Source organism: Panthera tigris, chromosome A3 (genome assembly GCF_018350195.1).
Source record: "Panthera tigris isolate Pti1 chromosome A3, P.tigris_Pti1_mat1.1, whole genome shotgun sequence".
NCBI lineage: Eukaryota > Metazoa > Chordata > Mammalia > Carnivora > Felidae > Panthera > Panthera tigris.
In genome coordinates this window covers 39,101,636-39,125,189 of record NC_056662.1, presented here as the reverse complement: position 1 = coordinate 39,125,189, position 23,554 = coordinate 39,101,636, and the positions used below count along the sequence as shown (strand labels likewise).

General features: G+C 36.6%; 1 protein-coding gene across 3 annotated transcripts in view; it reads left to right on the top strand.

Annotated features, from left to right (window-relative positions):
• SEL1L2 (SEL1L2 adaptor subunit of ERAD E3 ligase) overlaps positions 1-23,554 on the top strand; it is a 115,501-nt gene that overhangs the window by 8,774 nt on the left and 83,173 nt on the right. For all 3 annotated transcript variants that reach the window (XM_042980928.1, XM_007086803.2, XM_042980927.1), the window contains exon 2: positions 10,045-10,100. In XM_042980928.1, coding sequence (XP_042836862.1) covers positions 10,045-10,100 — 56 coding nt within the window. The remainder of the gene's footprint in view (positions 1-10,044; positions 10,101-23,554) is intronic.

Sequence of the window (23,554 nt, the reverse complement as noted above, 5' to 3'; positions counted from 1 at the left end):
TTTTTTAAAAAATTTTTTAACGTTTTTATTTTTGAGACAGAGAGAGACAGAGCATGAACAGGGGAGAGGCAGAGAGAGAGGGAGACACAGAATCGGAAGTAGGCTCCAGGCTCTGAGCCATCAGCCCAGAGCCCTACGCGGGGCTCGAACTCACGGACCGCGAGATCGTGATCTGAGCTGAAGTCAGACACTTAACCGACTGAGCCACCCAGGCGCCCCTGTAAAGATTCTAAAGAGAAAAAATACATTATTTACAAGGTGAAAAGCAGCATGTTGACTTCAAATTCATTAGTAGCATTGGGTACAAAAAGATACTGGAGAAATATTTTCTAAGTACTGAGGTAAAATGATTTTGCATCTAGAATTACATAACCTGACAAACTGTAAAGTGTAATGGCAAAATAAGACATGTTCATACATGAATGGATTCAGAAAATTTATCACCCACAAATCCTAGCTGAAATATTGACTAGAAGATGTGCTCCAGGAAAATAAAGCATGAATTTAAGAGGAACGCTAAAAATCAATGGTAACCAAAGAAACCTTTCAGACATGATACAGCTTAGTAAATGTTCGTTTTAATTTTAAAAAATATAACAATCAAATTCATTTTTAAAGATCTCTTTCACAAGGCAAACCCTCTTACACCATTGGTTGGAATGCAAACTGGTGTAGCCACTCTGGAAAACAGTATGGAGGTTCCTCAATAAGTTAAAAATAGAACTACCCTACCATCCAGAAATTGCCAGAAATTGCATTACTAGGTATTTACCCAAGGGATTCAAATACTGATTCAAAGGTATACATGCACCCAATGTTTATAGCAGCATTATCAATAATAGCCAAATTATGGAAAGAGCCCAAATGCCCGCCAACTGATGAATGGATAAAGAAGTTGTATATACATATACGTGTGTGTGTGCATGTGTGTGTGTATAATGGAATATTCCTCAGCCATAAAAAATAATGAACTCTTGCTATTTGCAACAATGTGGATGGATCTAGGGAGTATTATGCTAAGAGAAATAAGTCAGACAGAGAAAGAAAATACCATATGATTTCACACATGTGGAATTTAAGAAACAAAATAGATGAACATGGGGCAGGGCAGGGGGGCAAAGAAGCAGAACAGTAAACAAACTCTCAACTATAGAGAACAAACTGAGGGTTACTGGAGGGGAGGTAGGTGGTGGGATGGATAAATGGGCGATGGCTATTAAAGAGGGCACTTGTTGTGATGAGCACTGGGTGTTGTATGTAAGCGATGAATAGCTAAATTCTACACCTCAGACTAATATTACACTGTATGCTAACTAACTGGAATTTAAATTAAAACTTGGGGGGGGGGGAAGTCCCTTTCACAAGAGTGACAGAAGTTTAAAAATAGCTGGGAATAAATTTAATAAAAATTAGACAAGGCATATATGAGTAATAAAAATGAAAATTTTCTGAAGAGCATTAAACAGAAAACTGAATAAATCAAGTCTATACACCTAAATGAATCTCAGTATTATAAATATGCCAGGTCTTTGTAAATTAACAGGTAAATCCAGTGCAATCCCAGTGAAAATATCAGTACATTTTTTAAATGAATCTGACAACCTTATTATAATATTCATCTAGAGAGGAAATTTGGGGCGCCTGGGTGGCTCAGTCGGTTAAGCGTCCGACTTCGGCTCAGGTCATGATCTCGCGGTCCGCGAGTTCGAGCCCCGCATCGGGCTCTGTGCTGACAGCTCAGAGCCTGGAGCTTGCTTCTGATTCTGTGTCTCCCTCTCTCTCTGCCCCTCCCCCGTTCATGCTGTGTCTCTCTCTGTCTCAAAAATAAATAAACGTTAAAAAAAAAATTTTAGAGAGGAAATGAGGAAATATATACTAAAATTCCCAAGACAAGTTTTTAAAAGAGGAACAAGGGTATGTGTGCATATGTGCACTTGTATCTCCACAGAGAAGTTCTTGCTCAACCAAATAGTGAAGTATGCAACTATAAACTACAGTAAATAGTGTATTACCAGAATAATAGGCAAATACATCAAGAAAATAGAGCAGAGAGTTTAAAAATGAAACAATGTACAAATGAGAAATTCTTACCAAAAGAAGGTTTCTCAGTACAATGGATAAAAGATGGACTGTAATGAATGTTATTGTCAAATTGTCTATTCATTAGTAAAAGCCAGGTTCCACTTCATGCCAGTCAAAACAAACTGATTCCAGATTGATCAGAAACATAAACAGGAATATGGAAAACTATAAAAATGGCTGAAGGGAATGCAGGAAAATGTACATTCAAGTGATTAGTAAGGCCTTGAACAAGACACGTGTGCATGCACACATACACACACGTTACACAAAGGTTATAGGTGAAGAAAAGATTGATAGTTTTGACTGCATTTGAATTTAAAACAACTGTGCTGCAAAGGATACTATAAATAGTTAAAAGGCTACTAACAGACTTAAAAATATATCTATAACATAAACACCAATCAAATAATATCCAGAATATATTTTAAGACTCCTAAAGATATTTTCTTAAAAAGCTTAATAAAAAGATGGGGAAAATATCTAACAGTCTATTCCTTGGAGAGGAAAATACAAATGCCCTTGAATGTGATCTTGCTGGTAATCTGCAAATGGAAATTAACAATGAAATATCAGTTTATCCCAATATATTTGCAAAAATAAGTGTTGGTTAGGTTGAGGAAAGATTCATATCCTGATATGCCATGTGTGGAAGTATAAGTTAGAGTGGCTTTTCTGGGAATGCCAGAAATTCTTCCAGAAAAAGGAATGAGATAGAATCAGGGAGAATTCAGTTGAGGTATTATAGAACCAGAGATCTGCCAATGTATACTGGACTCTGTCCATGCCTTTTACATTTTTGTTGTTCTTCCTTGGGATTATTAACTCTATTTTGAAAATTCCAATGTGTTTTAGATGTGGTAAGAGTAACCACAGGAAAGGAGTTTGAAGGGAAAGGTGTTTGCAGTGGCTACGTGAGAAAAAGCCAAAGAGAAGGTAAAATCCAGTAGGAGATTCTTCTCCCAGTGTTTACCCTATATAGTTTCTTAATTTTATTTCAGTAAGGGAAGTGATTTTCTCACAGATGTTGATAACATTTGCTTTTAAAAGGTAGGCCTTTGGATAAAATTAACAACCCAAGAAACAACAGATGCTGGCGAGGATGTGGAGAAATGGAAACCCTCTTGCACTATTGGTGGGAATGCAAACTGGTGCAGCCACTCTGGAAAACAGTGTGGAGATTCCTCAAGAAATTAAAAATAGAACTACCCTATGACCCAATAGCACTACTAGGAATTTAGCCAAAGGATACAGGAGTGCTGATTCATAGGGGCACTTGTACCCCAATGTTTATAGCAGCACTTTCAACAATAGCCAAATTATAGAAAGAGCCTGAATGTCCATCAACCGACGAATGGATAAAGAAGATGTGGTTTTTATATACAATGGAATACTACTTGGCAATGAGAAAGAATGAAATCATGCCATTTGCAGCAATGTGGATGGAACTGGAAGGTATTATGCTAAGTGAAATAAGTCAGAGAAAGACAGATATCATATGTTTCACTCTTATGTGCATCTTGAGAAACTTAACAGAAGACCATGGGGGAAGAGAAGGGGGAAAAATAGTTACAGAGAGGGAGGGAGGCAAACCATAAGAGACTCTTAAATACAGAGAACAAACTGAGAATTGATGGGGAGGTGGGGGGGAGGGGAAAATGGGATGGGCATGAGGAGGACACTTGTCGTGATGAGCACTGGGTGTTATATGTAAGCAATGAACCATAGGAACCTACCCCCAAAACCAAGAGCACACTTTACACACTGTATGTTAACTAATTTGACAATAAATTATATACATATATATATGTATGTATGTATGTATGTATGTATGTATTTAAAAAAAGGTAGGCCTTTGGAGAAGAGAGAGGAACTGACATTTATTATTCAGCTACCATGTATTTAATAAACACCAAACACTACACTTTAGTTCTCTGTCTTGAACAAACTGAGGGTTGATGGGGGATGGGGGAGAGAGGAAAGTGGGTGATTGGCATTGAGGAGGGCGCTTATTGGGATGAGCACTGGGTGTTGTATGGAAACCAATTTGACAATAAATTATATTAAATAAGTAAATAAATTGGGACACTTAAAAAAATAATAATAATAATTCTACTCTGTCTTCATATCTACTCCAGAGATAGGTATAGTACTGAAGCTCAGAGCAGTTAAATAACTTATCCAAGGTCACATGGCTAAGTAAGGAGATAATGAAATGTTATTTCTGAACATCAGTGTTGATGATGTCCAAAACTAAGTATCTCACAAACCAAAAATAATAAATGACCTAAAATTATATCTGGTATTTTTTGAATTTTTAATAGATAACTTTTAGTCCATTCAATAGGAATTGTTAAATTTACAGAAAGTGAAGCAGAAAACTTTCAAATAGTAGTCAGGAGCTAGTGGAACAGATTATTTGTATTTAAAAAATACTTGTAAATGTGGAGTTAAATCTGACTAGAGGAAACTGGAAGTCAACATAGGGAGTTAGTGTTTATACAGTAAGCTACAGGGACTTGTGGGTTTTTAAGCAGATGTGTGCCTTGCTGGAAACAGTACTCAAGGAAAATTATTCTGAGGGTAGATGTAAATTGGATTAAAATTAGAGCAATCATGATTAAATCTGTTAGGAGGCTGTTGTAAGAATGTAGTCATGAAATGATGAGGGTCTGATTTATGCTAGGCTTTCCACAGGAAACTGAAAACTCACCCCTACAGAAATCCCTTTGACAGAAATTTTCTCTGGATGTTTGTAGGTACAAACCCTCACTCTTCTTACTCCTACGTCTCCCCAGTTGTGTACCTATTTCTGGTGACTTAGACACATCTACGCACTGCTGTCCCTGGTTTCACCTGCTCCCATGTGACTAGTCCCAGGTTTTGGAACCATCCTTGTTGCCAGGTTTGTCTCTTATCACTTGTCTCACCTCTGCCGTCCTGGATTCCTTCTGTGGATTTTCCTATGACTTGTGTTATTCTGCTTTCCAGTCATTACAGTTTAATTCCCAGGCTTTTACTTCTTAAGTGGCTGCCTGTTCTGGAATCAGTGTATTATCCTTTTGTAGTTTCTGACCTTCTGCACTCCGCATCTGTCCACTCCAGAGTCCTTGCTAACCCAGCTCAACTCTTAGGTCATGCCAAAGAGAAGAGGTGAGGACTGGCATTGAGAAATACGCAGTCATTAGCAGATATAAAACCAAAGAGGATATCTAAAATAGGGGTTTGAAAGGAAAAAGGATATCCAGGATAGTTTAAAGTCACAGAAGCCAGTGTACGACACAGAGTCTGAAAGAAAGGTCAGAAAAGAACCAATAGTTAGTATTTTTTATACTATTATTACATGTAATGGTCAAAGAAGCTAAGGCATGAAGCACCATTTTAGAGAACTAGGACAGTAGAATCAATAAAATACTTCTGTTTAGTTCCATTTGTTGGAACTAATGTTGTCCAAAGTTGTCTGCACAAACCAGCAAACATTTTATTTGCCTATAACTTCCCAGGCAGATTCCCTCATAGAGTACAGAGGTGTTTTTTTGTGTGTTTTGGGGAGTTTTTTGGTTGTTGTGGTGGTGGTTTCTTTTTCTTTTCTTTCTTTCTTTTTTTTTTTTTTTCTTTTTCAGAATCTTAGTCACGTTAATCAGTGTCCATTAAAAGGAAGATAAACCATGTCTTGGAAAGAAAGGACACTGGCCATGTTGGGCAAATAAATGATAAAACCAGGAGTTAATGTATATCAAGCCTTTCGTGAGAAAGTGGATCTGAAAAGAATTTTGATCAAGACAATAAATATCCCTGGATATTATTTTCTTCTAATCCTTTTCTCAATACTAGGAGTATATTATATATTATTTATTTGGGCATTATTTTTTGGTCTAATGTAGCTTTTGAGAATTGAGAATTCTATGCAAGGAGTCCTAGTAGGCTGAAGAAACAGACAGCTTTCAGTCATCAACTGCTGCATAACAACCCAAAACTTAGTGGTTTCAAGTAACAATGATTTATTGTTTCTCATAATTCTCTGTGCTACAACTATGCCAAAACTATGCTACACTAGACACTGCTGTCTAAAAAAGGGGAATGAGGGGTGCCTGGCTGGCACAGTTGGAGAAGCATGCAATCTTGATCTCAGGGTTATGAGTTTGAGCCCCATGTTGGGTGCAGAGATTACTTAAATAAATAAAACTTTAAAAAATAGTAAAAATAGAAATTAAAGGGGGAATGAGGGGCACCTGGGTGGCTGTTGGTTAAGCGTCCGACTTCGGCTCAGGTTATGATCTCAGAGTTCACAAATTTGAGCCCCCCTTGGGCTCAGTGTTGACAGCTCAGAGCCTGGAGCCTGCTTTAGATTCTCTCTCTCTCTCTCTCTCTCTCTCTCTCTCTCTCTGCCCTTCCCTTGCTCATACTCTGTCTCTGTCTCTCAAAAATACATAAACATTTAAAAAAAAAAAAAAGGATGGGGGAATGAGATATGTACAACAGCCACTGGTCCATGGCAATTTGGAAATCCAGCCAGGTGCGCATGTTGGCAAGTTTCTCTGCCCCAGGGGTAGGCAGTGTTCCTTGATGAAGGCCCTGGACTACTCTCTATTATTTTCCTTGGCTCTTGGCAACACCCTGTGGGCTCCTGGTTCTGCCCTCCGATGTCAGTATTCAGATAGAGGGAAGTGATGAAACAGTGGGACAGGTCTCCAGCAATCACCAATGTTCCCCAATTGATATGTAAAAACCTGCTAGAAAGTTTTGTGAAAGATATTGTTTGTAGCAGCATTTGTTCCCCAGTAGCCCATCAAAACTTTGTTTTCTTTAGGTGAAAACCTAAAAGCCTGAAATTTAGAAAAGAAACATATTTTTGTTGTTGTGCATCTTATGCTGGAAATAATGACCAGCTACCTTTATGTTCTTTTTATCTTTTAAGCTATTAAATAGTTTGTTCCTTCAGTTAGATTCTTACACCTCCTCCCATCTCACTAATTCTTTTATCCACATTTTTATCTATACTTATCCTACCTTTGATAATTGCTTTTAGCCCTGTAATTTTCATGTTAATATGTGACCACTGACAGCTTGATTTTCTGGTCCAGTGTATAATACAAACGTTATTCCACTTAATATCCATAATTTTCTCCTCTTGCTCTAATACACATGACACTTTGTACTTCTTGTTCTATGTCTGTATATTCTGTGCATCCTAACTCTAATTTTATTCTGTGTACCTTGGGGAATATAACAATGGGAATAGATCAAATCACATTGCTTTTCCCAGTTTACTTTTTCTAGTCATGATAATGGAGATTAAAAATTGTTCCATATTGGGGCGCCTGGGTGACTCAGTCGGTTGGGCGACCGGCTTCGGCTCAGGTCATGATCTCGCGGTCTGTGAGTTCGAGCCCCGTGTCGGGCTCTGTGCTGACAGCTCAGAGCCTGGAGCCTGTTTCAGATTCTGTGTCGCCCTCTCTCTCTGACCCTCCCCTGTTCATGCTCTGTCTCTCTCTGTCTCAAAAATAAATAAACATTAAAAAAAAAATTTAAAAAAAAAATTGTTCCATATTTACTGTAGCTATAATCAGTCACGTTGTCTGATTTCTAATACACAAATATAGTTAGGCTAAGTAACTTGGGGTTTTTTATTAAATGTTTTTAATGTTTATTTATTTTTAAGAGAGACAGAGACAGAATGCGAGTGGGTTAGGGGCAGAGAGAGAGGGAGACACAGAATCCGAAGCAGGCTCCAGGCTCTGAGCTGTTAGCACAGGGCCTGACGCGGGACTCAAACTCACGAGCTGTAAGATCATGACCTGAGCCAAAGTTGGACACTCAACCGACTGAGCCACCCAGGCACCCCATAAGTAATTTGTTTTGAAGAAAATACCTTAATTGAGAGAAAAGTCACATTATAGGCACAGCATTAATAAAATCTGATAACATATTAAGTCTCTATTAATGTTTTATTTTCTGTGGTCCTTTTAAAGTACTAATTCACGTATATTATTATTTTGAAGGCATCTTCAATCCTTTAAGGAAGTAGGTCTTTTTATAATAGTCATAATTATATATGTGACTGAATATATATATGTACTGAATATGTATTAAGTATATGCTAAATACTTTACATAGATTATTTTATTAGATTACCATAACAAATTACTTAAATTGATTCGAAATCAGGACTGGCATACAGGCCTGTTCAACTCAAAGCCCATATGGTGGACCATGATGCTATGTTGCCTGATAATGAGTATCCATGGCCCCAAAATGATCACTTGGCAACATTGGGATAAAGGAAGTTTAATTTATAATAACATTCTTATTTTGGCATAATTTATTTTACACCCTGAACCTGAAGAGCAATCCTAATGTATCTAATGTATATAATTTGATGAAATATATTTCTTTAAAAATTTTCCATGTTTCACCATGAAGTTGTTGAATATTTATTGAGAATTTTCCAATTGTTTCTCCAGTTTGACAGAGGACTAAATATTGAACAACCAGTTTCTACAAGGTCTGTCTTACAAACAGAAAAGACAGATTTTTGAGATCAAATACTAAAGTTCATCAGTGAGAGAAAGAATAAAACATATCAAATTAATAAATACAATGTCAGACGGGGCGCCTGGGTGGCGCAGTCGGTTAAGCGTCCGACTTCAGCCAGGTCACGATCTCGCGATCCGTGAGTTCGAGCCCCGCGTCAGGCTCTGTGCTGATGGCTCAGAGCCTGGAGCCTGTTTCCAATTCTGTGTCTCCCTCTCTCTCTGCCCCTCCCCTGTTCATGCTCTGTCTCTCTCTGTCCCAAAAATAAATAAAAAACGTTGAAAAAAAAAAAGTTAAAAAAAAAATAAATAAATACAATGTCAGAGATAACATTAGAACATTCATAATCTGCTCTAAAAAGTACAAGCTCACAACTTTTGGAAAAATAAAATTCCGACTATCCATATTTGTCTTGAGTCAAATTCTTCAGTCTATAAAGTGAATGTATCACATACTTCAAGAAATATGTAGGGTCATTTTTACAATGCATCAAATAATTTTTTTAGTAATTGAAAATTATCAGTCTTACTAATGTAGTAGACAGGCCATTATGTGATACCCTGTTATATCAGGTTTTCAAAGACTTATTTTTCTGAAGCGGTAAGTTCAGAAACTTCAAGTATAAGCAAAAATGAAATATACCAAGGACTATATATGTATTCTATATGGTGTATATATATTCTATTCTTTATAAAAAAGATTTGTTAAAAATGCTTGTGAAAATTATTTTCTCAGATTTCAAAGCCTGATATAATCATACTAGGCTACATTTCTCAGATATTTATATCATTCAACTATATTAATATTTAGTATCTCTGACATATGAATGCATATGTAAGTATATAAAAGATTGTATTCCTTCTATGTTTTAATATTCTTTATTAATAGATGACATTTACTTACATGGACACATTTTAATTAAGTTCTAACTCAGAAAGTTTTCTGCTTTGTGATTAGTCTATTATTTGTCTAACTCTTTTATATTAACTCAATTTCAGGATGTTGATTAAAGTATTTTGATTGTCTCTGGTGGAAAGTTATATCTTTAAAAATTATCAATGAAGGAATTATTTTGTACCACAATGCTGGTAACTTTAAAGTTAAATTATTTTCCACTATTATTCTTAGAGTTATAAAAGTTATCTAGAAATCTTTTCAGTAAGAAATTATTTAATGAAATTTTAGGGGCACCTGGGTGGTTCAGTTGGTTAAGCATCTGACTCTTGGTTTCAGCTCAGGTCATGATCTCACAGTTCATGAGATCGAGCCCTGTGTTGGGGCTCTCTCTCCTTCTCTCTCTGCCCTTCCCACTCATACACACTCTCTCCCTCTCTCTCAAAATAAATAAACTTTTCTAAGAAAAGAATTATTTATTGATATTTTTTAAAAGAAAATATTTTTAATTTTATAAAAATGTTTTGTATATTGCAGATATCGAAGCAGAAAAGCATAATAAAAAGCAAAAGGAAAGAAATGTCACCACACAGGTAGTTATTTTGCTAAACCATTATATTTCTCCAGTACAAAATTTAGGCTGTAGGCACTATAAGTAGTATTTACTCAGCATGCTCAGAATTTCTTAACCAAGTAATTATTAGCTGTTGTTTCTGTTCTTTTTTTTTTCATTCTCAGTCAATGTTTTTTGTTTATTCACTCAACAAATATTTATTCATTCTACAGTGAGAAGATAAGACTTCCTGAGCCTTCTCTTAGGACTTGTCTGAGGTCCTAAATATTAAGACAAAAAGACAGAGACCAGTCTGGCTTATGGTCACAGATGCTTATTAAACTTTATTAACGTCATGATTTCTTCTGACATCTGGAAGTAGGGGATTCAACATTTTCAGTCTATTCTCAGTCCAGCAACCAACATAATCCTATAAATGTAACTCCTTTTAAGTTGCTCCTTTACTTGAAACCCTTTCTTGGCATCCCATCTCACACTGTAAAACCAGTGTCTTGCCTATTAGGCTCTGTGGTCTGGCCCCACTATTTTTTCTCTCACATCATCTCCTACTACTGTCTTCTTTACATCATTCTGGACACACTGGGCTCTGTGCTATTCCTCAGAAACTCCTAGCCATGGACCCACCTTTCTGCTCTTTCTGCCTAGAACATCCTGGAACTCAGATAACCATGTGGCTCCTTGCCCTCACCTTCTTCGGGTCTTTGCTCAGATGTCATCTTTTCAGAGGGTCCTTCCCTGACTATTCTGCACATTTGCAATCACACTATTTAAAATTGCAAGCCCCATCACAACACCTTCTGTCTCCCTTCCCTGCTACATCTTCCCTCTCAGAATTATCACTGTGTAACCTTATATTTTGCTATGTTTGTTCTTATTCTCCCTCCACTAGAATATAAATTCCATGGGAGCAGGGTGTTTTGTCTATATTCACTGCTATTATCCCAGCAACTAGAACAGTGCCTGGCACATAGCAGGCATTAAATAAATGTTTATTGAATAAATGAATAAATCTTAAATCTTGATTAAAGGAGGAAAGTTTGAAAAAATGTTTATATAAATTAAAAATTCCTCTCTACATCGTAACATTTTCTAAATTCCTCCAAATTTAGCTCCTCCCCATTACCATAACCAAAACATCCCATAATCAGCAGTGGGATTATTATCTGCAGAAATAGAAGTGACCTTGGCATAAGCTCACAGTTTGTCCTTAGGCAGGTGGAAAGTAAAAAGACACCAATTCCTCAGGTCATCTGACTTTCCCTTGTGGGCTCTTGATATCTTGTGATATGCAGTGCCTGCCCAATGACAAATGAAAGTGCCCTTTGTAATTAAGGAGTTTCTGGAGACCAAGGATGTTTATCAGGCCCATAAGTATCCTCCCCAATGCCAGCATTAGTAGTTGAGGCATACATAGTAAAAATAGAAAGGACCCCAGCTCTACCCTTGTATAGCCAAGCAAAAAAGACATAAACTCTACTAAAAGATTTCAAAATATTGAAAAAACAAAATCAATGTCTTGATGTCAAAGATGAGAAAACATGCCAGAGTAGACTATTTGTATATCTCACCCACTTCCAATGGAGTATCTGTGTTTTGTTTTGTTTTATTTTAATTTCCTTAATACCAGCCTCATAGAGCACAGACAGCAGAAGTGAAAATAACAAGGACTTTAAATCTCTCTAATGCAAAGCTCCTTACACACATGCTACAATACAGCCAGAGTAAAGTAATTTCAGTTCACTAAATCTTTTCTAGTGCAATGCTTTGCATGTGGCATGTACAGTAAGGGTTTACAGAGATAATTAATATACTACTACCATCTCCCGAAGACTTTGGTTTTAAAATGGGTGGATTCTCCATTCCCTAGACTCTTTCTTTCTTTCTGATCACCTATCTTGGGGTCATTCTCCTCCAAATGTTACTTTTACCTTCATTGTAACTGAAGTCTAGTTTTCTCCTGAGAACTTCCCCTGCAGGCCTCTCAAGCTTTTTCTCCCACAACACAATTATATTGGTCCTAGTTGGGATGGTAAATATCATTCCCTTTCCTTATTGCTACATTTCACTGGGAGAAATAGGAGATGAGGACAGAGAAGTAGCTTGTAGTTCTCTCCAAGTTTTGAATATTTCTGTATCCATGAATTCTAGCTTCTCAGTCCCATTATTTAGGGGTTGTTTTTGCTCCAATAACTGCACCCTCTCTCTACTCTCATGGTCATAACCTGGACTGTCTTTTCCAAATTAAATGGTTAAGCTTCCAAGTCTCTGAAGACCTCTGGTGCTTTCCGAGTTACTCCATGAATGCTGTAATCCCACCAGGACCTCAAATCCATGTGCCTCTTTCACTGCTTATCATTCCATTCACATCTTCATTTGCCTTCTTACTTAGCTTAGAGTTGAGGACTAAGCTACAGGAGCACAGTTCCTTTTTCAACACCTTGGGAACAAATGTGTTTCAGAACTCAAGAGTTTTTTTTTTTTTTTTTTTTTTGGTTTCTTTAATTGTGGTAAAATGTATGTAAAATTTACCCTCGTAACCATTTTTAAGTGTACAGTTTGTTAGTGTTAGTGCATCCACGTTGTTGTACAACCAGTCTCCAGAACTCTTTCATCTTGCAAAACTGAAACTTTATAGCCATAAAAGAAAAACTCTCCACTTCTCTCAGCCCCTGGCAACCACCATTATAGTTTTTTTGTCTATGAATTTGATTACTCTAGGTACCTCATATAAGTAGAGTCGTACAGTATTTGTCTTTCGTGACTGGGCTATTTCACTTGGAATAATGTCCTAAAGGTTTGTCCTCATGTAGCATGTGTCAGAATTTTCTTCCTTTTTGAAGCTTAATAATTTTCCATCGTATGTATATGCCACACTTCATTTATCCATTTATCCATTGATGGACACTGGGTTGCTTACAACTTTTGGCTATTGTGAATAATGCTGCTATGAACATGGGTGTACAACCATGCTGATATCCTGCTTTCAGTTCTTTCGGGTAGAAAGGTATAAGTACATAAGCATTCTAATTTCTCCATGTTGTAACCAACACTTGTTATTTTCTATGTTGCTGGGTTGTTGGTTTTCTTTTTTTATAGTAACCATCCTAATGGGTATGAGGTAGTATCTCATTGTGGTTTTGATTTGCATTTCCCTAATGGTTAGTGATTTTGAGCATATTTTCATATGCTTATTGGTCATCATCTTTGAGGAAATGTTTATTCAAGCCTTTTGCCCATTTTTAAATAGAATCATTTCATTTTGTATTGTTGAGTGGTAGGTGTTCTTTATATATTCTAGATATTGACCACTTACCAGGTATATAATTTGCCAATATTTTCTCCCTTCCATGTGTTGCCTTTTCACTCTGTTGATAGTGCCCTTTAAATAGAAAAACTTTACATTTTGATGTAGTCCAATTTACCTTATCTATTTTTACTTTTTTTGCCTACACTTTTGGTGTCGTATCCAAGAAATCATCACCAAACCAATAACATAAAGCTTTTCCCTATGTTTTCTTCTAGGAAACTTTATGGTTTCATGTCTTACATTTAGGTCTTTAATTTATTTTGAGTTAGCTTGTGTGTGTAGTATACTTCATTCTTTTGTATGTGGATATCAAATTTTCCCAGCCAAATTTGCTGAAAAGACTGTCCTTTCCCCCACTGAGTGGTCTTGACATCCTGGTTGAAGACTATTTGACTATAATATGGGAGAGTTACTTCCTAGGTTTTTGCTCTATTTCACATCTGTCTTTGTGCCATTACTACACTGTCTTGATTACTGTAGCTTATAAAACATTTTGATACTAAGAAATGTGAGACATACAACATTGGTGTTATCTCTTAAGATTGTTTTGGCTATTCAAAGTTCCTCAGGTTCCAAATGAATTTGGGAGGAATTTTTCTATTTCTGAAAAAAAATAAATAAAGCCACTGATATTTTGATAGGGATTGCATTGAATCTGTTATCATTTGGGGTAGTATTAACAGTTTAACAATATTGAGACTTCCACTTTGTAAACACATGATGTCTTTCTAGTTATTTTTATCTTCTTTAATTTCTTTTAGCAAAATCATGTAGTTTTCAATGTATGCCTTTTGCCTCCTTGGGTAAGTTTATTTCTAACGACTTTATTTTTTTTTCTGATGCTGTTATAAATGGAACTGTTTCCTTGATTTTCTTTTAGGATTGTTCATTGTTAGTATATACAAATGCAACTGACTTTTGTGTGTTGATTTATCTTCCAACTTTGCTAACTTTATGCATTGTAGCAATATTTTGTGGAAGCTTTAGAGTTTTCTACATATAAGATCATGTCATCTGTAAGCAGAGATAATGTTACTTCTCCTTTCTAATTTAGATGCTTTTTATTTCTTTTTCTTGTCTAATTGTTCTGGCTAGGACTTCTGGTAGTATGCTGAATAGCAGTGGTGGAGTGGCATCCTTGCCTTGTTCCTAATATTAGAGGCAAAGCTTTCAGTCTTTAACTGTTGAATATGTTAATAGCTATGGATTTTTTTATATATGGTTTTGTTATTTTTAGGTAGTGTCTATCCATTCCTAGTTTGTGAGTTATTTGATCATGAAAGGGTGTTGAATTTTGTCAAATACTTTCTCTGCATTAATTGACATGATCACATGGGGTTTTTTTCCCCTGCAGTCTGTTAATGTGGTATATTATATAATAGATTTTTGTATGATGAAGCATCCTTACATTCCAGGAATAAATCCTACTTGGTCATATTATATAATCCTTAAATGTACCATTGAGTTGTATTTGCTAGTATTTTATCAAAGATTTTTACATCGGTATTCATCAAGAATATTGGTGTAGTGTCCTTGTCTTGCTTTGGTATCAGTGTAATACTGGCCTCATAGAATGAGTTGGGAAGTGTTCTCTCCTCTTCAATTTATTGCAAGAGTGAGGCAGAATTCAGGGTTGTTGTTTTTTTTAATTGTGGAAATATACTACTACATACACAGACATACATATCATAGATTATAGGAGACTTCCAACAGAGACTGAGGAAATATATTGTTTAAAACATATTACTATTCATGCAGTAAAACATATGAATATCCACATTAAAAGAAGTAAATAAACAACATAAATAACTTCATGTCAGATCCAGACAGGTTTTCCTACCAACTGATTGTCATCACCAGACTATTTAAAAAGCTTTGGGTTTTCAAATATTTTTTAATTTGGGAATTATAGATAAGGGTTTGAAGGTCTTGTAAAATCACTGCCTCGTATAGACCTTCCATTTAGTTACCCTTCTTGCACTCCATCCAATTTAGTGGTAAAACCTCAACCCTGACTGAATGCAGTTATCCACCACTCAGTCCTTGCACCTGGTAGCTGAAATGTGGCTGGAAATCAACACAACCATTCTCATGTTAATTTCCTGACCACAAACCTCAAGTAGGCATGTGTTTCTCTGTAAACCTTAACATCTCCCTTGTCAAATTAATTATCCCCCATTTCTAAGGCTACTGTTTCATATTTTCTCCTGTCTTCCCAAAATCCAACATATCCATCCCTCACTCTCAGCCAATGACTTTGCTGTTTTTCTTTTTCTCCTTGAAAAAATAAGAGTATTAAGAGTGATTTTACATCCTTTCACCCACTCTTTCACCAACATCTATACATCTACACTGCGTCAACTCCAGATGCAGATTGCCTGAATGTGGCTTAGAAATCTCTACTGAGACGTCTAAAAGGCATCTGACAGTTGACATGTTGATTTTTCTCAACCCCAAACCTGTTCCTCCCCTGGCACCTCTCATACCAGTAAATGGCTGCTTCATTCACCAAATGATTAAAGTCACTCTCCACTTCTTTCAGACCCAACAACACAGTTACTTTGGTCTTTAAAATATATCCTTATTCTAATCACTTAACTACTTTACCACCAGGCACCAACATCACCTATTTAGACTCCATGGTCAAATCCCTGGTTCTGCCTACATTCTTACCCTACTGCAGTCTTTTCATCTCAAATTATGTGTCCCATTATACATCAAATAAAGTCAAAGTCTTTACCATGCCCTTCAGGGCTCTATATGACCTGTTCTTTGCTCTTTATCTAAGTTCTGACCACTCTACCCATTATGTACTCCATTCCAGCCATCTTGGCCTCCATAGTATGTTTAGTATACTCTAGTATACTAGAGATTCTAGTTACTAGTTAGAGACTCAAGTAACTACCTACCTACCTGTCCCTACCACAGGGCCTACTCTTCTCTCTACCTGGGATGATCTGCCAGGTAATCAATGGCTTGTTGCCCTCAATTCATACTTCGTTCAGGTATCTGCTCATCTTTCTCCCTCAAAAAAATAACAAAAAAAATTTTTTTTAAACTTTTTTTTAATTTAAGACATAACCGATTTATTTTTTTTATAGTTAAAGGTGTAAAAACATCCTTTTTTGAAATATGATTTATTATCAAATTGACTAACATACAATGTGTAAAGTGTGCTCTTGGTTTTTGGGGTGGATTTCCGTGGTTCATTGCTTACATACAACACCCAATGCTCATCCCAACAAGTGCCCTCCTCATGCCCGTCACCCATTTTCCCCTCCCCCCCATCAACCCTTAGATTGTTCTCTGTATTTAAGAGTCTCTTATGGTTTGCCTCCTTCCCTCTCTGTTTGTAACTATTTTTTTCCCCTTCCCTTCCCCTACGGTCTTCTGTTAGGTTTCTCAAGATCCACATATGATATCTGTCTTTCTCTGACTGACTTATTTCACTTAGCATAATAGCTTCCAGTTCCATCCATGTCTCATGGCATTATTTCATTCTTTCTCATTGCCAAGTAGTATGCCATTCTATATGTAAACCACATCTTCTTTATCCATTTGTCAGTTGATGGACATTTAGGCTCTTTCCATAATTTGGCTATTGTTAAAAGCACTGCTATAAACATTGGGGTACATGTGCCCTATGCATCAGCACTCCTGTATCCTTTGAATAAATTCCTAGTAGTGCTATTGCTGGGTCATTCTATTTTTAATTTTTTGAGGAATCTCCACACTGTTTCCCAGAGTGGCTGCACCAGTTTGCATTCCCACCAACAGTGCAGGAGGGTTCCCATTTCTCCACATCCTCGCCAGCATATGTTGTTTCCTGAGTTGTTAATTTTAGCCACTCTGACCAGTGTCAGGTGCTACCTCATTGTAGTTTTGATTTGTATTTCCCTGATGATGAGTGACATTGAGCATCCTTCCATGTTTCTGTCGGCCATCTGGGTGTCTTCTTTGGAAAAGTGTCTATTCATGTCTTCCCATTTCTTCACTGGGTTATTTGTTTTTCAAGTGTTGAGTTTGGTAAGTTCTTTTATAGATTTTGGATACTAACCCTTTATCTGATATGTTATTTGCAAATATCTTTTCCCATTCCATCATTTGCCTTTTAGTTTTGTCAATTGTTTCCTTTGCAGTGCAGAAGGTTTTTATCTTGATGAGATCCCAATAGCTCATTTTTGCTTTTAATTCCCTTGCCTTTGGAGATGTGTCAAGCAAGAAATTGCTGCAGCTGAAGTCAAAGAGGTTGTTACCTGCTTTCTATTCTAGGGTTTTGATGGTTTCCTGTCTCACATTTAGGCCTTTCATCCATTTTGAGTTTATTTTCGTGTATGGTATAAGAAAGTGGTGTAGTTTCATTCTTCTACATAAACAAAATTTTTCCTAAACACCTTTCTAAAAGAGCATACTCCATCACTTTTTAATTGAAATTTTTTTTGAAATTTCATATGTTTTATCACCACATGTCATTATGTATTTATGTAATTGTTCATATTTGACTTACTTCTGGGAACTGAGCTCCATGAATACAGGCTTTTTTTTTTAAGTTTATTTGTTTTGAGAGAGAGAATGAGCGCACATAAGTGCCTGCACACATGAGTGGGGGAGGGGAAGAGAGAAAGGGAAAGAGCGAATCTGAGGCAGGCTCCATGCTGTCGGGGCAGAGCCCTATGCAGAGCTCAATCTCACCAACCTGGAGATCATGACCTGAGCCAAAATCAAGAGACTTAACCAACTGAGCCACCCATGGGCACCCCCATGAATACAGACACTTCACTTTTTCACTTATATCTCAAAGCCTTAATTAATCTTTAAAATATAATAAGTGCTTGATAAATGTTTGTAAATGAAAGAATGTCATTGTTTGGTTGATTTCTTTTGTTTGTTTAAGTAGGCTTCCACCCACCCATGGCAGAGCCCAATGCCAGACTTGAACTCAGGACCCAGAGATCATAACCTTAGCTGAGATCAGGAGTCAGATACTTAACTGACTGACCCACGCAGGCACCCCAAGAATGTCATTGTTGAGCAATATTTGTATCAGAGACAAAATATAAACTATTTGTCAATAACTTTAGTGAAATTTATTAGAAAAAAAAAGATGCTGAAACTAGTAACAAAAAAGACAGTTTTCTAGAGTTTCCTTTTGATTTTAATTTACTTATCACGTGTACCATGAATACTTAATATGGCTATGGGTTGAAATATAATTTTCTGCTCCTTGCAGGTAAAAATGCAGAATATAAATATTCCAGTGTGTACTAGTTCTTGATCATCTCTTAATTTCAGAAAGCTACCCTTATAATGCATTTATCAATTAACAGAGGTGTTATGCTAGCACCATATCATTAGTATCACTAATGCTATTTTATTTTCCCCTTTTACTTTCTACTTTGCCATTTTCCTACATTTCAAAAGTCATCCTTGTATAGCTGTCTATTATTGTTATTTGGTGACTTTGGAAAGTAGATATACAAATACAAAAAAAAATAATTAGCATTGTCTTTTCTAGGAAAAAGAAATGTTTTCACTGATGAATGAGTTATTTCTTCTCTGTAAGAGATAACTATTCTCTTAACTCAGGGTGGCTATTGTCATATTTGCTTTGTTGTCTTTTTTTTAATTTTTAGGTATATTAGGAAAAAGTATTCTAAGATTGTTTTATATCCTTAACTGAAAATACTTTGGGAAAAATGAAAGACACTAAAACCATCACTAAAAACATATTTACTTAAATATAAGCATCTCATAAATAACATCTTACTTTAAGGGGAAAAAACTACTAAAACAGTGAGATTTTCAAGTTCAAAAGTGACAGTCCCTTTTTTTCAAATATTATATACATTTATTTAAGATGGCCTACAAAGCTTGACTAATCTGATACACCTTAAATTGCTGATTAAAACCATAATCCAAACAACATCAGTGTGAATATTTGCAATATGTGTAAATATCTTCACTATCTGATGAGTGATACAAATTTTTGTACTATTTTATTTCTGTATTTTAATTCCATTTTAATTTGTCTGACTACCTTCTTCATTTACCCAGGGTAAGGGTTCCCAAACTTTAGCATGTATCAGAATCACCTGAAGGACTTGTTAAACCACGTTGCTGGGCTTTACCCTCAGAGTTTCTGATTCTGTAGACCTTCAGTGGGTCTGAGAATTTGCATTTCTAACAGATTCCCACGTGATGCTGATGCTGCTGTCCCAGAGACCATACTCAGAACCAATGACCTAGAGAAACCTAGTTTTCTTATAGGAAAACTCTTCTTTTTTTCTTTCTCCTGGCTTTCTCCATAACTTGGGTTTTCTCTGATAATGCCTGGAGCACTAATGTTCATAGTCTTTGGAAATATAGTGGTCTACACATAGGATATGGAATCCACATCTATATGTAGTGGAGAAAGTGGAAATCTAGTTCCTCCCTCTTGCCAAACCAGAGACAGCAGCCTGTGTTGCTCTCTCTGCCACAACCCTGTAGCACCTCATTCATTTACCTCAACAAGGGCCACTAAGGAGGAGGTGCTGAGCTCATCTGGGATTGCCATTACTGTTGTTCTCACTGATGTTTTCAATAGCTCTTATCTTTCACATGCTCTTTATACAGAGAAGTTTTTCAGCAGAATTTAGAGTATTACACAGTGACAAGGAACAGTGACTGTTTTGGGGCATGTGAGCCAGAAAAGAAAAAGGGACAAAGATAGTTAAGTAAAGCAAGAAATGCCCTTGTTGAGCCCTAGGGAAAAGTAAGTCATTGATTGGTAGGCAAAGAATCCTTACCCGCCAGTCCTTTAACGTCACACCTATCGCCCTTTTGCAAGGAATGATACTCTCTTTTCATTCCATAGCAAACATGGCTCGCACTTATTCCTCTGAGACAAACAAACAAACAAACAAACGTATTTGGTTTTTATATATAGTCACACAATTTGGAAACATTACCACATATACAGTTATGTGTCTGGGTGGAGTGAAACTGATTCTCTCCTCCAAAATTCACCTCTGCTCCCCATTCTTCTTCATCCTTGCAACTAGACTCTTCATCCACTCAACCAGTCTTACCAAAGAAGTTATCTTTGACTTTGTCCTTTCTCTTATCCCTACATCCAGTCCATATCTAATCTCCAGCTGCACTACTTCCAAAATGTATCCTAAGTTTGCCCAGTCTATTTCCGTTGCTTCTACACTTCGAATCTCATCATCCCTTCACCTAGTTGACTACAGTAGTCTCTGAACTGTGCTTCTTGCTCCCACTCTTAATCCTGTGCAGTCTGCTCCTTACATGTCATCCAGAATGTCCTTTCTTTCTAAAATATAAATCAGAACATGTCACTTAAAACCCTCTGGTATCTTCCTCTTATCTTTTGAATAAAATGCTAACCCCTTACCATATCCCTATATGATGTGACCCCTTTTGTCTTTTACAATTCTCCCCTAGCTAATACTCATCCAGCTACTTCAGCCTTAATCCTAGACCATACAAGTTTGTTCCCATGTTAGAGCATTGATACTTGCTGTTCCCTCTGCCTGAAATGCTCTGCCCCTATAACTATGCAGGGCTGCTTTCTTGTAACTAAATTCTTGGCTCCAAAGTCACCTCTTCATTGAGGCTTTTCTTGAGCATCCAATCTAAATTAGCTCACCAACCCCTCTTCATCCTGCATTTCACTCTTTACATCTCCTTATCTTAATCTTTTCATAACATATATTCACACCTGACACTAACTTGTTCACTTGTTTACTGGCTATTGTCTTCTCACAGACAAATGGAAGCTCCATAAGATCAGAATCCCCTGTCTTATCTGCCACTCTATCTTCAATTCCTTATGAATGCCCAGCATAAATGCATTGAACAAATGAATCACTGATTATTATAGCTCTTAAAGAACAAGGTTGAGGGGCGTCTGGGTGGCTCAGTTGGTTGAGCGTCTGACTTCGGCTCAGGTCATGATCTCGCAGTCCGTGAGTTTGAGCCACGCGTCGGGCTCTGTGCTGACAGCTCAGAGCCCGGAGCCTGTTTCAAATTCTGTGTCTCCCTCTCTCTCTGACCTTCCCCCATTCATGTTCTGTCTCTCTCTGTCTCAAAAATAAATAAATATAAAAAAAATTTAAAAAAAAGAACAAGGTTGATTCATTACTTGATTATTTCATACCTACTGCCTCCCAGAAACTATTTGAGGAGGCTATGAAAGCCCCATTAACACTAGTCATATTGCTGTTGTTGAAAATTAGGGGTCTAACTTATATTCAGCATCAAATACATCTCTGGCAGCAGTGGGATCCTAGTATATGCTAAAATTGCTGTTCACTGCCCTTAGGTGAAATTAGGCCAGAAAATATATAGAATAAGAGTATTTTCTGCTAGTATAAAGGTTTTTAGATATTCTGCTTAGGATATAAAAAACTATATTTCACAAAACTAAATAATGTTTACTGATTTCCCAAGCTGAAGACCTCATAGTTCATTGATGAACAAAGCAAATTAAATAGCCAAAGTACCTGGATCCTAGTAGTTTAGAATATGAAACAGAAAATAACATTTATTTACAGAGGACATATATAGTCAATATAATAATAGATAATATATATTGAGTATTTACTATGTATAAGGCTTTTCACATATATTAACTTGTATGATCCTTACATCAATCCAGTGAGGTAGGCAATATTATTACTCCCATTTTACATTTACTATTTATATTTATTGTAAACTGAGTCACAAAGGCATTAATTAACTTGCCCACAGTTGGACACAGCTAATTAGTGGTGAACAGAAAATACTTAGAAGGAAATGTAAATGAAATTTTTTAAATCTGTAACATATTTATTTTGGAGTATGATTAATTATGAACAATTGTGAATAAGTTATCTGTTCATATATTAACAAGTTATCAACGTTTCTTGTGTTTAAAAAAGTAAACTTGTGTGTTGTTTTAAAAGTAAAACTTGTTAATTATCATCCAAACAATACGATGTAAAAACCTTTAAGTCAAGCCTCTAGCCTTAGCAGACAGCTTATTCTTTTAAACAGGAAGCTATTAAAAATGTGTTCTGCATCCCAGTACTGTTTTTGTGTGTTTGTTTTTGCTTTCAGGCAAGTGTCATAGGACTAGATCCTACTTTGGAAATGTGTCTAGCCACAAAAACCATGATCTAGCCACAAATAAATTAGGGTTAAATGTATAGCAAGATAAATTCAAACCTTCACTCCTCCAAGCCCACAGATGGTTTAATTTCTCTTAAGAGAGGATGCTTCTACCTTTCCTATGCATTAAGAAAACAAATGATTTCCCCCAAATAAATCCATACATTCATTAGGATCCCATTTCCTCAAGGCATTCTACTTGAGATGAGAAATATACAAAAAGGTTTATAAAGCATCTATAATTAATTGAGTAGATAAAACATGAAATGTATGCCATAGAATGATCTCAGCTGTAGAGACCATAGAGCAGTGAGCTACTGCTAACCAAGAGGGGAAAACACCAGAAAGTCAGAGGAAAGGGAAATCACTGTGGGCCAGAGTGAAATGGGAGAGCTTTGAGGAGAAGGAATTTGAGGTAGGCCTGAGAGCAAGGAGTGATATTTGGAAAATAGGAAAGAGGGAGCAATGAAAACTGAATGAGCAAGGGCGAGAGAGTAGGAAAGAAGCCCTTCTATTTGGGGAACAGAGGGTAGAAGAGTTTGGCTGTTGTGGATGTCCATGTAGGCGTGGGAGTAATAAGAAGTAAGGTTACTATGACATTTTTAGGCTAGACTGTGAAGAATCTTAGATTCTGTCCAAATACGTTTGATTTTATACTGTTGTTGCTGGGAACTGAGGGTTTCTGAGTTGGGCAGTGATATAATCAAACAGATGCTTAAGAAAACCTCATGCAGCCATGAATCTTCAGGAGACAGGGAAGTGAAGAGACAGGAGGGCGAGGTAAGGCATTTTGGAACACCGTGTCACTCTGATTGAGAGCTATGGCTGGTCCTTAATGGCCATTAGGAGTTTAAAAATACTTGCAAAGCACATACTTTAAACTTGGAGTTTAAAAACAGACTTCCATTGCATTTGCTGTTTGAAAACTAAAATGTACATTATAAATCCTTCAACAGAAAATTCTGTCAGTAATACTTCTGAAATACCTTCAGAAACCATCCACTGTCACCCTA